This window comes from Gallus gallus, chromosome 31 (assembly GCF_016699485.2).
Source record: "Gallus gallus isolate bGalGal1 chromosome 31, bGalGal1.mat.broiler.GRCg7b, whole genome shotgun sequence".
In the NCBI taxonomy this organism is placed as follows: domain Eukaryota; kingdom Metazoa; phylum Chordata; class Aves; order Galliformes; family Phasianidae; genus Gallus; species Gallus gallus.
Window position 1 is genome coordinate 955,117 of NC_052562.1, and position 15,342 is coordinate 970,458.

Genomic DNA, 15,342 nt, shown 5'->3' on the forward strand with positions numbered 1-15,342 from the left:
GTTCTGCTGACTTCGGGTCAGAGACCTACCGCTCATGGAATCCAGGTGTTGCCGAGGTGAGTGCATTTCCTCTGCAGCACTTAGCTGGCCAGGAGACGGGCTTCCTTCCCACCTCCTCCTTCTGAACGTGCCCTGCTGGGTCTCCGTGCTCAGCATGCGGTCGGGGAGAATCCTGGAAAGCCTGGCTCCTGCTTCACTACTGCTGCCTTTTGGCTGTGTGTGTCTTCTCCCGGAGGGATGGGGAGTCAAGGTTGTGTTACTGGTGCCCAACCGGTCCCGATTCCCATCAGAGAGAACGGCCTGCACGTGGAAAAGAATTTGGGCTACATGTGCTGGTTTGGCATGGACAGGAAGGGAAGGGGTGCCACGCTTTGCGTAACACATAGATAAATACCGCCGACAAGCTGCATGGGGTAGGAGGTCATCCTTTTCAAGGCTTGTCACTCTTTGTTTCCAGGTTTCAGCTCGCTGTGAAAAAGAGCAGAGCAGAGGCCCGCCGCAGAAAGGAACGCTGCAGTGGCGCGGAAGATGAGTAGAGGTGAGGGAAAGGGTCCCAGCAGCAGGAGGGCGGGCCCTGTCCCATGCCGGGTGGCCGGATCCACGTTCACGTGCCACGCCCGTGGGGCTGCTGTGAAGAGCTTCTTCCTTTCTTGGTTCCAGGGGGCACTGCCGGCAGGCTGCTACAGAAGCGGAAGACACTTCCCCCCTCCATGCTGCTGCAATACCAGGCAGGCTCAAGGCAGCAAGATGTGGCAAAGAAGCCTTCTGCCAGGTGAGATCCTTGGGCAAAAAGAAGAAGGAGATGCGTGTGCTCGTGGTAGGAGTGGCCTCCTCCTTGGACCTGCCAGCTCCGCGCATTCAGAAAGGCTCCTGACACACGTGTTTTCCCAGTGGGGGCCGTCCTTCTCCAGGGACGGCGAGCGTGCAGCATGCTTGCCTGCGGCAGGCACAGCAGCTGCATGTTCCAGCCTGGTCCCCGATCCCTGGGGGAGCTGAATGCTGATCCCTCTTGATCGCAGAAGCTCTTCTCCCGTCAGGGGTCTCTCCACGTTGCACCGGAGCCCATCTTTATGGTTGTGGGAGCATGGGGGGAGACCAAGGTGTCCCAGGCTCCTGCAGACTCCTCTTGTGCCTGTTTGCAGCGTGCTCCCGCCGTGTGCAGGCAGCTCCCACGGGAGAAAAGCAAGCAGGACAGAAGGAACCATCTACTCCTGCCAGACCAGCACTGCACTCCCTGCGACAGAGGACTCTAAGAGAGTGCTGCAGGTACCGGCTCTGCCTTGCTGCAGGGACTGTGCTGCTTGAGACTGCACAAATGTTAGCATCATAGAATCACAGAACAGTGCGGGTTGCGAGGGACCATTCAGATCACCTAGTTGCAATCCCCTGCTGTAGGCAGGGACCCCTGTCTCTAGACCAGGCTGCTCTAAACCTGATCCAGCCCGGCCTGGAGTGCTTCCGCACGGAGGGAAGCAAAAGCCTCTGCGTGTGCAGTGATCTGGAGCACAGGCCTTTGGGTGCCATCATTTCTCATTTCTGCCCACTCCTCCGGCTCCTCTGTAGCTGGAGGGTGTTGCACACCTGCCCTGTCTCTTCTCGCCTCCTGGCCTGCCACCTGCCACAGCACCCTGATTTTGAGCAGGGGCTGTGGGAGTGGGATACGACCAGTGAGCCATGTTTGCCACAAGTTGCGGATCCTGGCCTGGCTTTGGGGCCCCTGATCCTTCAGGGTCAAAGCAGTGCCGACAGGCCAGGCCTGCTCCTCCAGAGGCGAGGAGCAGGAGCGTGGAGCTGAAGGAAGGCCCCAGGGGCTGAGGCTGATCCTGTATGCTGCTGTCTCTCTGCAGGAGCTCCGGGAAGTGTCTGCCCTGTGGAATGAAGCAGACCGCACGTGGCCCGTGTACCAGCAGCAGGTAGAGCAAACGCGGGCAGAAAGAGCGGCATGGGAAGGCTGGAGTGCAGGGGAGGACCAGCCTCCACTGCAGGTACTGTCAGGGATCGACCCTGCTGACAAGAGCCGCCGTCCTCTGAGCCAGGGTGCGAGCTCAGCAGGGCTCAGGGGTGGGAGCAGGACGGGCAGCGAGCGGCACGGCAGGGGCTGGCCTGCTCCTCCCTGGGAGGAGAGCTTGGCATCAGCCCCGCAGGGAGAAGGGTGGCGGGCAGCCGTGGGCTGGCAGGGCCGAGTCTCCTGCTTGCCAGGGCCTACAGCAGGGCCCTTGACAGAGGGCCTGTGGGAAACAGCCCTGTGCTCCCAGCCGTTTTGCTGACAGCTGTCTCCTCTTTGGCAGCGGTTTGCCAGTGCGAGCGTGTGGGCTCCGCGTCCTCCAGCCCAGCCCCGGGGACAGCAAGTGAGGAGGAGGTGGAGGAAGGATGTGGATCCTCCGCCGGGAAGTAAAATGGGAACAGCGACCAAGCTGGCACTGCATGCCGAGTAAGTGTGTGCGGGCTCTGTTGGCTGCCTGAGGCACTCGGGCAGCTGTGACCCTGCAGCTCGGGGACGAGCACGGCCCAGGCCAGAAAGTGCTGGCGGGGTGCAAGGGTGGGGGACACGCGGCAGCACGGGGGTGCGGGGCTGGGTGAGGGGAGAGCCAGAGGGGGCTCAGCAGAGCCTGAGGGATGACTTTGTCCTCCGGTTGCAGCCTCCTCTCCCCGCGAGCAGCTCAGGTGCTCCAAAGGTTGGAGCCCCGACCTCCATCAGCAAGAGGCTTTTGCTGACACCGCGGAAAGAAACCGGCAGAAGCTGGAGCTGAAGCGGCAGCTCCCCTGGTAAGCTGCATAGGCAGCAGATCCTGAGAGCCGGGCTGGAGCCCAGCCTGCGGTACTTGCCTGCGCTCAGCCCGTAACGCTCCGTGCACTGTCCTTTTCACCTCCCTAGTGCTCGATGCTCGTACCGCTCCAGAGGGGAAGGTGCTGGCAACAGTGGCTGGAGCTGTCGGCAAGGGGGCTGGGAAGCTGTCCGGATTTCCACCTGTGAATGGCAAATCGTAGAATCAAAGACTTGTAGAATGGCCTGGGTTGAAAAGGACCTTGAAGATCATCTAGTTTCCACCCCCTGCAATGTGCAGGGTTACCAGCCACCAGTCCGGGCTGCCCAGAGCCACATCCAGCCTGGCCTTGAATGCCTCTGGGGATGGGGCATCCACCACCTCTCGGCAGGCTGTTCCGGTGCGTCACCAGCCTCCGTGGAGTGAAGAACTCCCCCTAATATCTAACCAAATTCTTCCCCCCTTCTCAGTTGCAAACCATTCCCCCTTGTCGTATCACTGTCCACCCTCGTATAAACAGCCGTTTCCCCTCCAGTTTATTTCTTCCCTTCAAGCATTGGAAGGCCGCAGTGAGGTCTCCCTGGAGCCTTCTCCTCTCCAAACTAAACAAGCCCAGTTCCATCAACCTTTCTTCACAGGAGAGGTGCTCCAGCCCTCTGATCATCTTTGTGGCCCTCCTCTGGACTTGATCCAACAGGTCTGCGTCTTTCCTGTACTGGGGGCCCCAGGCCTGGACGCAGAGTATCCCAGATAAAAATAAAGAGAATTGGCGTTCTTTCCAGTCAGTGTGCTGGTGTCGTGTCTGTCGCCATAAGCTAACGTGAGGCAGCTGGAGCTGTGCTTTGCGGGAGGAATTTGGGCTGGCAGCGAGAGCTGTTCCCGAGGCCCGGTAGGCCCGTGCTCTCCAGGAGTGGTCTCCCAGGATGACAGTCACCTCTGCCGGCCGTGCCCGTTTCCTGTGCAGAAGTCGTGTGTCACCTCGTACCCCCACAGCTCCCTCCCAGCAACAGAAATTCCGTGGCAGAACCACGGGGGAGCTCCGTGGGGACGAGGAGCAGGCAGGGGCAAGGGGAACACGAGGGCACCTGAGAGACCTTTCCCGCCAGGGCTCGAGAGCACTCCTGCCTGCAGCTGGGGAGTGTATTGCCAAGGGTTCTGCAAAGGTGGATGCGCTTGCTTTGAACTGCCCCCGGGCTGATTCCCAAAATCAGAAAGGCAAAAGCCCAGCTTGAGCTCAACCTGGCTGCTGGGGTAAAAGGGAACGAGAAACTCTTTCACAAGTATATCTAGAGTAAGAGGAGGACCAGGGAGAATCTCCATTCTCTACTGGATGAGGCTGGGAACGTGGCCACTGAGGATAAGGAAAAGGCAGACGTTCTGAATGCCTTCTTTACATCTGTCTTTAGAAGTCAGACCGGTTATCCTCAGGTTTCTCCACTCTCTGTCCTGGCAGCCTTGGCTGGGGAGCAGACTAGAACCTCCCACGATTCAGGCGGAAACAGTCACGGACCTGCTACTCCATCTGCACTGCCACAAGTCCATGGGACCGGGTGAGATTCACCCGAGAGTGCTGAGGGAACTGGCGGAGGTGATAGCCGAGCCGCTTTCCATCATCTATCAGCGCTCCTTGTTGGCGGGAGAGGTCCCAGAAGACTGGAGGCTTGCCAGTGTGACTCCCATCTACAAGAAGGGCTGCAGGGAGGATCCGGGGAACTACAGGCCTGTTAGCCTGACCTCGGTGCCGGGGAAGATTATGGAGCAGATTGTCTTGAGGGAGATCACACGGCATGTGCGGGACAAGCGGGGGATCAGGCCTAGCCAGCATGGGTTCACGAAGGGCAGGTCCTGCTTGACCAACCTGATCTCCTTCTATGATCTAGTGACCCGTCTGGTGGATGAGGGAAAGGCTGTTGATGTAGTCCACCTAGATTTCAGCAAAGCCTTTGACACTGTCTCCCACAGTATTCTCCTCGCAAGTCCGTGGCTTGGACAGATACACTCGTGGCTGGGTAAGGAAGTGGCTGGAGGGCCGGGCCCAGAGAGTGTGGTGGATGGAGTTAAATCCAGCTGGCGACCGGTCACGAGTGGTGTTCCCCAGAGGTCGGTGCTGGGCCTGTCCTGTTTTATATCTTCATTGATGACCTGGATGAGGGCATTGAGTGCACCCTCAGTAAGTTTGCAGATGACACCAAGCTGGCTGGAAGCGTTGATCTGCCTGAGGGTAGCGAAGCCCTACGGAGGGATCTGGATAGGTTGGATAGCTGGGCTGAAGCCAATGGGATGGGATTCAACAAGACCAAATGCCGGGTCCTGCACTTTGGCCGCAATAACCCCAGGCAACGCTACAGGCTTGGGGCAGAGTGGTTGGAAGACTGTGTAGAGGAAATGGACCTGGGGGTGTTGATTGACGCTAGACTGAACATGAGCCAGCAGTGGGCCCAGGTGGCCAAGAAGGCCAATGGCATCCTGGCTTGGATCAGAAATAGTGTGGCCAGCAGGAACAGGGAAGTAATTATCCCCCTGTCCTCAGCACTGGTGAGGCTGCACCTTGAGTACGGTGTCCAGTTTTGGGCCCCTCACTGTAAGAAAGACATGGAGGCCCTGGAGCGTGTCCAGAGGAGGGCAACAAAGCTGGTGAGGGGTCCTGGAGCACAGGCCTTACGAGGAGCGGCTGAAGGAGCTGGGGTTGTTCAGTCTAGAGAAGAGGAGGCCCAGGGGAGACCTTATTGCTCTCTATAACTACCAGAAGGGAGGTTGTAGTGAGCTGGGGGTCAGCCTCTTCTCTCGGGTGACTAGTGATAGGACTGGAGGGAATGGCTTCAAGCTGCGCCAGGGAAGGTTCAGGCTGGACGTTAGGAATACTACTTGTCTGAAAGGGTGGTCAGGCACTGGAACGGGCTGCCCAGAGAGGTGGTGGAGTCACCGAGCCTGGTGGTGTTCAAAGAGTGTTTGGATGTTGTGTTGAGGGACATGGTTTAGCTGAGAACCATTGGTGAAGGGCGAATGGTTGGACTGGATGATCCTGTGGGTCTTTTCCAACCTTAGCGATTCTATGATTCTATGATTCTTTCTTTACTATTGCTAACCTCCCCATCTTCCCCACATCCCTTAGTAGCTTGGAACCTCTAGTGTTGATTATGCTCTGAGTCAAGACTTACTACTTGTTCATACTGGGATGAAGCGTGCAAGGGTGAAGAAATTGTTATTCTTAATAATCACATATCTATCAGAGTACGCAGAACAGCAAGATGATCAGTTTTGATAAATTATTATTATCCATCATCGAAGTAATTAGTATTATCCATCAAAACTCCCTTACTATGCATAGTAAGGTAGTTTTCTTACATTAGAAGTGCTTCATAGTCTGGAGCAAAAACACAAAAGGGTAAAAAGAAAGAGGGGAAACTGTGGGAGGCAGACTGTGTTTTTGCAGTGCAAGTTTCCAGTATTTCTGTATGTAGCACAGGATAAGCTGCCTTTCGCAAAGAAAGCTGCTGAACAGAGTAAAGTTGAGACTGGGGCGCTCCGACCTAGGTAAAACTGGCACAGGCACTAGGTAAGGTAGTTCTATAAAGGCAGGGGAGAGTTCGGTACAGGACAGGGCTAGTGTGCAGATTGTTGAAAATACTGTCCTGCTATCGTCATAAAAAGACCACAAAACACCCAAAGGCAATGGGTTGGTAACAGACGTTGTACGGAAGTGTAACACAGCTATGGAAGTGCAACAACAGCTATGGAAGTGTAATGGAGCTGTGGAAGTGTAATGGAGCTCCGCAAGTGCAACCATAGCTGTGGAAGTGTAATGGAGCTGTGGAAGTGTAACCATAGCTATGGAAGTGTAACAACAGCTATGGAAGTGTAACGGAGCTGTAGAAGTGTAACGGAGCTGTAGAAGTGCAACCACAGCTATGGCAGTGGAACAGAGCTGTGGAAGTGTAACCACAGCTATGGAAGTTTAACCATAGCTATGGAAGTGTAACCACAGCTATGGAAGTGTAATGGAGCTATGGAAGTGTCACCATAGCTATGGAAGTGTAATGGAGCTGTGGAAGTGCAACCATCGCTATGGAAGTGCAACGGAGCAACAGCGTCGGAAGACTGCGAGCCTGAGACGCTCAAGCAATGAGTGCCAGGAGAGGCTTTAGCGGTCGTCGGAGCCAGGGGGTGGAAGGGGATGGATTTTCACTGACCAGCTGCGCAATTTCTCCCTTGTCAGTAGGGGGGCGTGCGCCCATTATTGCAATACGAAGCAAAGTAGAAATTGTTGGTCTTGAGCGTTTCTCACAGAAAGCAGCCACGTGCAGCCGACTGCACGGCCTGCTGTGTGTTAATGGCTGGGATGCACAGGGCTGCAGCGCTGGCGTTCTGCTGGAATCTGCTCTTCCTTCCCACAGTGACAGCGGAACGCGGCAGAAAGCGCAGCGAGGCGGCAGAGCAGCAAGGAGCTGACGTACAGAGCGCGGGTCTGCTTCGTGCCATGGCAGTAGGGCGCAGAAAGAAAATGCCGGGAGGGGTCTCTGACCGCCCGGCGGAGGGGTGTGGGGGAGGGGAGAGCTCACGTGGCAGAGCCCCGCACCCGCGGCCGGCAGCGAGGTGCGAAAATCCGAGCCCGAGCCGGCTGCCAACGGCCGCTCGCTCAGGCAATCGGAGCCGGCGGCGCTGGCGCTGAGCAAGGAGAGGCCGGGCCCGGGCCGGGCCGTTGCGCGGCCGTTGCCGTGAGGCGCGCGGGCCGGGAGCGGCGCGGGGCTGCGGCCGTGCGGAGCCCCCCGTGTGCGGGGGGGCGGGGGAGGTGTGGGCGCGAGGGGGCCCCGGGCCGATGGCAGCCGGCACAGCCCCACGGCTGAAGCGGCTGCTTACAAAGGCAGGGCGGCCGTGTGCGCTGCGGGAGCCCGAAATGGACTGTGAGGGGCCCAACCGGAGCCAGCCCGGGCCGGCAGGCTGCAGCGCGGCCGGGTGAGGCTCAGAGCTGGCAGGCCTCTGCCCCCTCCGCTGAGGGTTCGTGCGGCGGAGCTTCTGCCCGGAGGGGCCACATCCGGCACGGCAGGATTCGGCTGGTTAGTGTGCGAGGCCGGGAAAGCTCGCAGGCTGGGGCTCCGGGTCAGGCGGAGGATGTCACAGCGCGGCTGACATCACCGGGCTGCTGGAAGCTGGGTGCTGTCACAGTGCGTTTCCGTGACGACGACGGGCCCTCCCCAAGGAGCCGAGGGGAGCTTTGCTGCTCTGTTTGTTACCCGCGCAGCCTGTCGCGGGGGGGCTGGGCAGACAGTCTTGCCAAAGAGGGCCTGTGGTCCAGCACAACTGAGAGCACAATCCTTTTGTTTCTCCTCGAACCCTGGCCAGGCTGTGGGGAGAAAAGCAAGAGGAGAAAGAGGGCACCGGGTGTTGGTGTTCCCCCGGACTGCCACGGTGGATCGGTTCATTCAGTGGCATCAAGGCTGGACCTGCTTGCAGCGGCTTTGGACACCTCGCCCACGGGATGGATGCATTGCTGTACAACTCCCCAGTGGCCGGGAGAGCTTCTCCAGATGCTCATTGCCAACGGGGCTCCCCCGTGAGTGCGGATCTGGGTGATGGTGAGGTGTGCGGGGCGCTTGGTGATGTGTCTTTCTGAATCACGGAGCTCGTGTAGCAACGATTAGGCCCGCTGCCTTGCTTATTTCCTTCACTGTTAAGCTTCTCTTTTGCTTTAGACACTGCTTTATTTTTGGTAGCATTTTGTACTAGGCAGTAAAATAAGCCTATCCCTTACGTTGGTGTCTTTGCCCTTCCCGCTGACGCCGTTGATTGGCACCACGACATTAGCACACGATGGGCACGTAACTTGGACGTGGGGGACGTGACTTGAAAGGCCAGCATCAGGAAGGTCTCCTTTGGAGAGAGACGTAGAGATTTGGGCTTGTTGAGCGCGGAGAACAGAAGGCTCTGGGGAGGCCGCGTGGCTGCCTTTCGGAACGCGGGGCCTCAAGATCACCTAGTTCCAACCGCCTGCAGCGGCCAACAGCGAGCTCAGGCTCTAGGTCAGGTTGCTGAGGGTGCCACCCAGGCTGAACTGGAACACCCGTCGGGACGGGGCGTGCACAGCGTCCTGTGTGTGGGCAGCCTGTGCCAGCACCTCACCACTGGGCTGTAAGCAGCCCAGTGCCCGCTGCACACTGATGTTGGGTTGCTGTGAGCAATGGGTGCCCGCCCGGGGCCGGGCCGCTCGGCGGGGCAGGGGGCGGCAGCGGGGCAGGCTGGGCCAGGCTGCGGGTTGGACGCGCGTGGAAGAGGAGCTCCCCTCTCCCTGCCGGTGACTTAACAGAGCTCCAGGTGACGCGGGCTGATGTCACAATGGGACTGCACTGCATCACAAGGATGTGTTTCCTGGGGCAGCGGCAGTGCCGGCACTTCCCTGCAAGGCCTGGGGCGCTGCTGGAGCACTGCTCAGGGGCTCTGTCCTTCTGTGGCCAGGAGTCAGGTCAGGGGCAGCAAGGCTGCACCGGGCGACCCTCGGTGACGCGTGGAGGAGCAGGGGCACTTTGCAGAGAACTGTTGGTTGAGGAGCCAGGGAGGGCATCCTTAGCTGCGAGCCGAGGGCTGCCGGCAAGCGACATGGAAGGCTGCTGGACTGTGACCATCAGCTCGGAGCTGGTCTACACGTTCCCAACGCTCCTGCATCTCTCTGCCGAAGGTCAGGCTTTCCGGGCCCCTTGGCAAGGCATCGCAGGGGGCTGTTACAGCTGTCAAAAGCCGCAGCTCCTGCTCTCTGCGGTTGGCTGGACGTGGCTGGGGGCTGCTGCGAGAGCCCCGCCCAAGGGTCCCGCTAGGCTCTGGGGACGATGTGGCAGCCAGGTCCCGATAGTAGAGCTGCCCAGAGCCCCCAGGTTCCTTTAGGCATGGCGAGTCCCCTGTGATAGGGCGGTCCAAGGCCAGGTTTCCCTGGGAGACGGTGTTTCCGTAGGTTCCAGCTCTGGAAACTCAGCTCTCCTTTATCCCATGTCCCGGAGGCTTCTATGTCCCCGGTTCCCCTCTGGGCTGTGCATAAGGCTGAAATTGGAGCAAGCCCAGCCGGCTCTGTAGCCATGGTGGTGTTTTTCTGGGGTGTTTGCGTGCGCCTGTATCGATCACTGTCTGGGTGAGGAGCTTGCCAAGAGGCTGTGAAGAGGCTGGCCTGGAGCCTGACACGTCTTTTCTTTCCTTTGCAGAGATTGTGGCGATCTGGATGCTGTGTCTGATTACATCCTGGAACAGATGAGCTGGACAAGGTGGGCTGGTGTCCTGGTGGCCCTCGCCCTGGAGAGGGCCCTAGGTTCAGTCCTGCCCAGAGCGTGGGCCCCGCAGAGCAATCCCTCCCTGAGCACCACAGCAGCACAGTGAGCCCAAGCCGGGTGCCCAGAGCAGCTTCTTGGCCAGCTGGGAGGGGAACCCAAGGCCGACTGCCCTGAGCAAATGTTTGGCACAGGCAGGGGCTCCACTCTGCCCGGTGGTCAGGATGGGGAGAGCAAAGGGAGAAAGGGGGGGATTTTTTCTGGCCCTGCGCCAAGCATAACCCTCGGGAATCAGTCCCAGGCTGTAAATGTCCCCTGTGCTGCAAATATCCGGGCTCCTCTCTAGCCAAGGGATGTCGGGAAGTACTATGCGGAGGTGGCGGTATTGCAGGGACCACAGATTTTCCAAAGCTTTCCAGAGAGCGCCATCTTGCCCCGCTGCCCTTTGGGAGCGGGGAGGGCGGAGAGCAGTGCCGCCCTGCTCTTGATGTTCGTGGCTTTTGCTGCCCCTGAAGTACACACGCGTCAGCCTTTCTGTCTTTTCCCTGTGCAGGGAGTCCTGGTCCCGGGACTTCGGGCTCTTTGCTGCGGTCCGAGAGCAATTCCACAGCAAAGAAGTGGCGGTGTCGGTCCGAAGACCTGTCTTCCAGCTGGACATCGGGGTGCTGTGGCTGCAGGACCTCCAGTCGCCCACCGACATCATCCCCGGTGAGAAGGCAGCGGCCACCTTCCCCTTCCCGCCCCATGTCCGGCCGGGCGTGTTCTCCATGCTCTTTGGAAACGGCTGGGAGCAGCAGAGAATTGTCTGCAAAGCTCGGGGTGCAGCGTGAGTTCCTCCAAAAGGAACCACAGCCCAACCCAACCCAAACGACAGCCCAAGAGCTGTTTCTCTAAAGGACCTTCTCCTTGGGACTTGGTTATGAATGTTGCATGGGAATGTGGCTTGCTGTGGCAGTGAGGATGTGCCTTCTCCTTGCAGACGATGTCAAGATTGAACGGCTGAACTACCGGCAGCTCTCGCGAGCCACCGGCATCTCGCTGCACGTGGTGCAGCGCTGCGTGCGAGAGACCGTCCTCTTGTACTGTCACCATCCTGAGGAACAAGGCGCACGTCTCATTCGCCTTCAGAACATTGGCGTTCTGACGTACGAGGACGACTTCCTCTGCATGAGGTTTCTTGTCCAGCTGCATTACAACGCTGGAGAGCAATGCAGCCTGACTGCACTGCTCCACACTGTAAGTTTGAGGAGGTTTTGAGGGTGCGCCATCAGATACACCGCTGGCCAGCCTGGATGTGGCAGGCCAGTCAAATGCCTTTCCCCACGCTTGCCCCCTCCGCTTTCTCCACTGGCACAGAGATTTCCTGGATCTCTGCCCCTGCGGCAAGTCTGGCAGTGCCTTGCACGGCCTCAGTATTTTGCCGTCCAGCTCCTCCAGAGCAGAGCAAAGCTCTGATGTTCCCGGAAGAGGCTTTGGTGGAGAGCAGCTTTCTCTTGGCATGGGAGCCAGGCTTGCTTCCTGTCAACAAGAGCCATGAAAAAAATGGCCTAGGCAAGCCTCCAGCAGGTCTGTGTCCCTTTGCAGAGAATTTGGCCGGCCCGTTCTGCTGACTTCGGGTCAGAGACCACCGCTCATGGGATCCAGGTGTTGCCGAGGTGAGTGCATTTCCTCTGCAGCACTTAGCTGGCCAGGAGACGGGCTTCCTTCCCACCTCCTCCTTCTGAACGTGCCCTGCTGGGTCTCCGTGCTCAGCATGCGGTCGGGGAGAAATGCTGGAAAGCCTGGCTCCTGCTTCACTACTGCTGCCTTTTGGCTGTGTGTGTCTTCTCCCGGAGGGATGGGGGAGTCAAGGTTGTGTTACTGGTGCCCAACCGGTCCCGATTCCCATCAGAGAGAACGGCCTGCACGTGGAAAAGAATTTGGCTACATGTGCTGGTTTGGCATGGACAGGAAGGGAAGGGGTGCCACGCTTTGCGTAACACATAGATAAATACCAGCCGACAAGCTGCATGGGGTAGGAGGTCATCCTTTTCAAGGCTTGTCACTCTTTGTTTCCAGGTTTCAGCTCGCTGTGAAAAAGAGCAGAGCAGAGGCCGCCGCAGAAAGGAACGCTGCAGTGGCGCGGAAGATGAGTAGAGGTGAGGGAAAGGGTCCCAGCAGCAGGAGGGCGGGCCCTGTCCCATGCCGGGTGGCCGGATCCACGTTCACGTGCCACGCCCGTGGGGCTGCTGTGAAGAGCTTCTTCCTTTCTTGGTTCCAGGGGGCACTGCCGGCAGGCTGCTACAGAAGCGGAAGACACTTCCCCCCTCCATGCTGCTGCAATACCAGGCAGGCTCGAAGGCAGCAAGATGTGGCAAAGAAGCCTTCTGCCAGGTGAGATCCTTGGGCAAAAAGAAGAAGGAGATGCGTGTGCTCGTGTAGGAGTGGCCTCCTCCTTGGACCTGCCAGCTCCGCGCATTCAGAAAGGCTCCTGACACACGTTGTTTCCCAGTGGGGGCCGTCCTTCTCCAGGGACGGCGAGCGTGCAGCATGCTTGCCTGCGGCAGGCACAGCAGCTGCATGTTCCAGCCTGGTCCCCGATCCCTGGGGGAGCTGAATGCTGATCCCTCTTGATCGCAGAAGCTCTTCTCCCGTCAGGGGTCTCTCCACGTTGCACCGGAGCCCATCTTTATGGTTGTGGGAGCATGGGGGGAGACCAAAGGTGTCCCAGGCTCCTGCAGACTCCTCTTGTGTCTGTTTGCAGCGTGCTCCCGCCGTGTGCAGGCAGCTCCCACGGGAGAAAGCAAGCAGGACAGAAGGAACCATCTACTCCTGCCCAGACCAGCACTGCACTCCCTGCGACAGAGGACTCTAAGAGAGTGCTGCAGGTACCGGCTCTGCCTTGCTGCAGGGACTGTGCTGCTTGAGACTGCACAAATGTAGCATCATAGAATCACAGAACAGTGCGGGTTGCGAGGGACCATTCAGATCACCTAGTTGCAATCCCCTGCTGTAGGCAGGGACCCCTGTCTCTAGACCAGGCTGCTCTAAACCTGATCCAGCCCGGCCTGGAGTGCTTCCGCACGGAGGGAAGCAAAAGCCTCTGCGTGTGCAGTGATCTGGAGCACAGGCCTTTGGGTGCCATCATTTCTCATTTCTGCCCACTCCTCCGGCTCCTCTGTAGCTGGAGGGTGTTGCACACCTGCCCTGTCTCTTCTCGCCTCCTGGCCTGCCACCTGCCACAGCACCCTGATTTTGAGCAGGGGCTGTGGAGTGGGATACGACCAGTGAGCCATGTTTGCCACAAGTTGCGGATCCTGGCCTGGCTTTGGGGCCCCTGATCCTTCAGGGTCAAAGCAGTGCCGACAGGCCAGGCCTGCTCCTCCAGAGGCGAGGAGCAGGAGCGTGGAGCTGAAGGAAGGCCCCAGGGGCTGAGGCTGATCCTGTATGCTGCTGTCCTCTCTGCAGGAGCTCCGGGAAGTGTCTGCCCTGTGGAATGAAGCAGACCGCACGTGGCCCGTGTACCAGCAGCAGGTAGAGCAAACGCGGGCAGAAAAGAGCGGCATGGGAAGGCTGGAGTGCAGGGAGGACCAGCCTCCACTGCAGGTACTGTCAGGGATCGACCCTGCTGACAAGAGCCGCCGTCCTCTGAGCCAGGGTGCGAGCTCAGCAGGGCTCAGGGGGTGGGAGCAGGACGGGCAGCGAGCGGCACGGCAGGGGCTGGCCTGCTCCTCCCTGGGAGGAGAGCTTGGCATCAGCCCCGCAGGGAGAAGGGTGGCGGGCAGCCGTGGGCTGGCAGGGCCGAGTCTCCTGCTTGCCAGGGCCTACAGCATGGGCCCTTGACAGAGGGCCTGTGGGAAACAGCCCTGTGCTCCCAGCCGTTTTGCTGACAGCTGTCTCCTCTTTGGCAGCGGTTTGCCAGTGCGAGCGTGTGGGCTCCGCGTCCTCCAGCCCAGCCCCGGGGACAGCAAGTGAGGAGGAGGTGGAGGAAGGATGTGGATCCTCCGCCGGGAAGTAAAATGGGAACAGCGACCAAGCTGGCACTGCATGCCGAGTAAGTGTGTGCGGGCTCTGTTGGCTGCCTGAGGCACTCGGCAGCTGTGACCCTGCAGCTCGGGGACGAGCACGGCCCAGGCCAGAAAGTGCTGGCGGGGTGCAAGGGTGGGGACACGCGGCAGCACGGGGGTGCGGGGCTGGGTGAGGGGAGAGCCAGAGGGGGCTCAGCAGAGCCTGAGGGATGACTTTGTCCTCCGGTTGCAGCCTCCTCTCCCCGCGAGCAGCTCAGGTGCTCCAAAGGTTGGAGCCCCACCTCCATCAGCAAGAGGCTTTTGCTGACACCGCGGAAAGAAACCGGCAGAAGCTGGAGCTGAAGCGGCAGCTCCCCTGGTAAGCTGCATAGGCAGCAGATCCTGAGAGCCGGGCTGGAGCCCAGCCTGCGGTACTTGCCTGCGCTCAGCCCGTAACGCTCCGTGCACTGTCCTTTTCACCTCCCTAGTGCTCGATGCTCGTACCGCTCCAGAGGGGAAGGTGCTGGCAACAGTGTGACGGCTGGAGCTGTCGGCAAGGGGGCTGGGAAGCTGTCCGGATTTCCACCTGTGAATGGCAAATCGTAGAATCAAAGACTTGTAGAATGGCCTGGGTTGAAAAGGACCTTGAAGATCATCTAGTTTCCACCCCCCTGCAATGTGCAGGGTTACCAGCCACCAGTCCGGGCTGCCCAGAGCCACATCCAGCCTGGCCTTGAATGCCTCTGGGGATGGGGCATCCACCACCTCTCGGCAGGCTGTTCCGGTGCGTCACCAGCCTCCGTGGAGTGAAGAACTCCCCTAATATCTAACCAAATTCTTCCCCCCTTTCTCAGTTGCAAACCATTCCCCCTTGTCGTATCACTGTCCACCCTCGTATAAACAGCCGTTTCCCCTCCAGTTTATTTCTTCCCTTCAAGCATTGGAAGGCCGCAGTGAGGTCTCCCTGGAGCCTTCTCCTCTCCAAACTAAACAAGCCCAGTTCCATCAACCTTTCTTCACAGGAGAGGTGCTCCAGCCCTCTGATCATCTTTGTGGCCCTCCTCTGGACTTGATCCAACAGGTCTGCGTCTTTCCTGTACTGGGGGCCCCAGGCCTGGACGCAGAGTATCCCAGATAAAAATAAAGAGAATTGGCGTTCTTTCCAGTCAGTGTGCTGGTGTCGTGTCTGTCGCCATAAGCTAACGTGAGGCAGCTGGAGCTGTGCTTTGCGGGAGGAATTTGGGTGGCAGCGAGAGCTGTTCCCGAGGCCCGGTAGGCCCGTGCTTCTCCAGGAGTGGTCCTCCCAGGATGACAGTCACCTCTGCCGGCCGTGCCCGTTTCCTG

At 59.1% G+C, this 15,342-nt stretch overlaps 1 protein-coding gene and 1 long non-coding RNA gene across 2 annotated transcripts; both read left to right on the forward strand.

Annotated features, from left to right (window-relative positions):
- Nucleotides 1-499: 499 nt before the first annotated feature.
- On the forward strand, nt 500-14,604 carry LOC121107864. The gene is made up of 7 exons (XM_040654412.2): nt 500-538; nt 661-772; nt 12,756-12,879; nt 13,460-13,597; nt 13,903-14,045; nt 14,252-14,377; nt 14,487-14,604. Exons 1-7 carry the CDS (start codon nt 529-531, stop codon nt 14,602-14,604), a joined length of 771 nt encoding a protein of 256 aa, XP_040510346.1. The 5' UTR covers nt 500-528.
- Nucleotides 11,416-12,352, forward strand: LOC121107899. The gene is made up of 3 exons (XR_005842287.1): nt 11,416-11,667; nt 12,071-12,150; nt 12,273-12,352. It is a non-coding gene; the product is annotated as an uncharacterized LOC121107899 (long non-coding RNA).
- Nucleotides 14,605-15,342: the final 738 nt, after the last annotated feature.

Coding starts and splice junctions, on each gene's coding strand:
- LOC121107864 (XM_040654412.2), top strand. Junction 12,880..13,459: donor ACTCTAAGAGAGTGCTGCAG/GTACCGGCTCTG, acceptor TCCTCTCTGCAG/GAGCTCCGGGAAGTGTCTGC. Junction 14,378..14,486: donor CTGAAGCGGCAGCTCCCCTG/GTAAGCTGCATA, acceptor TCACCTCCCTAG/TGCTCGATGCTCGTACCGCT.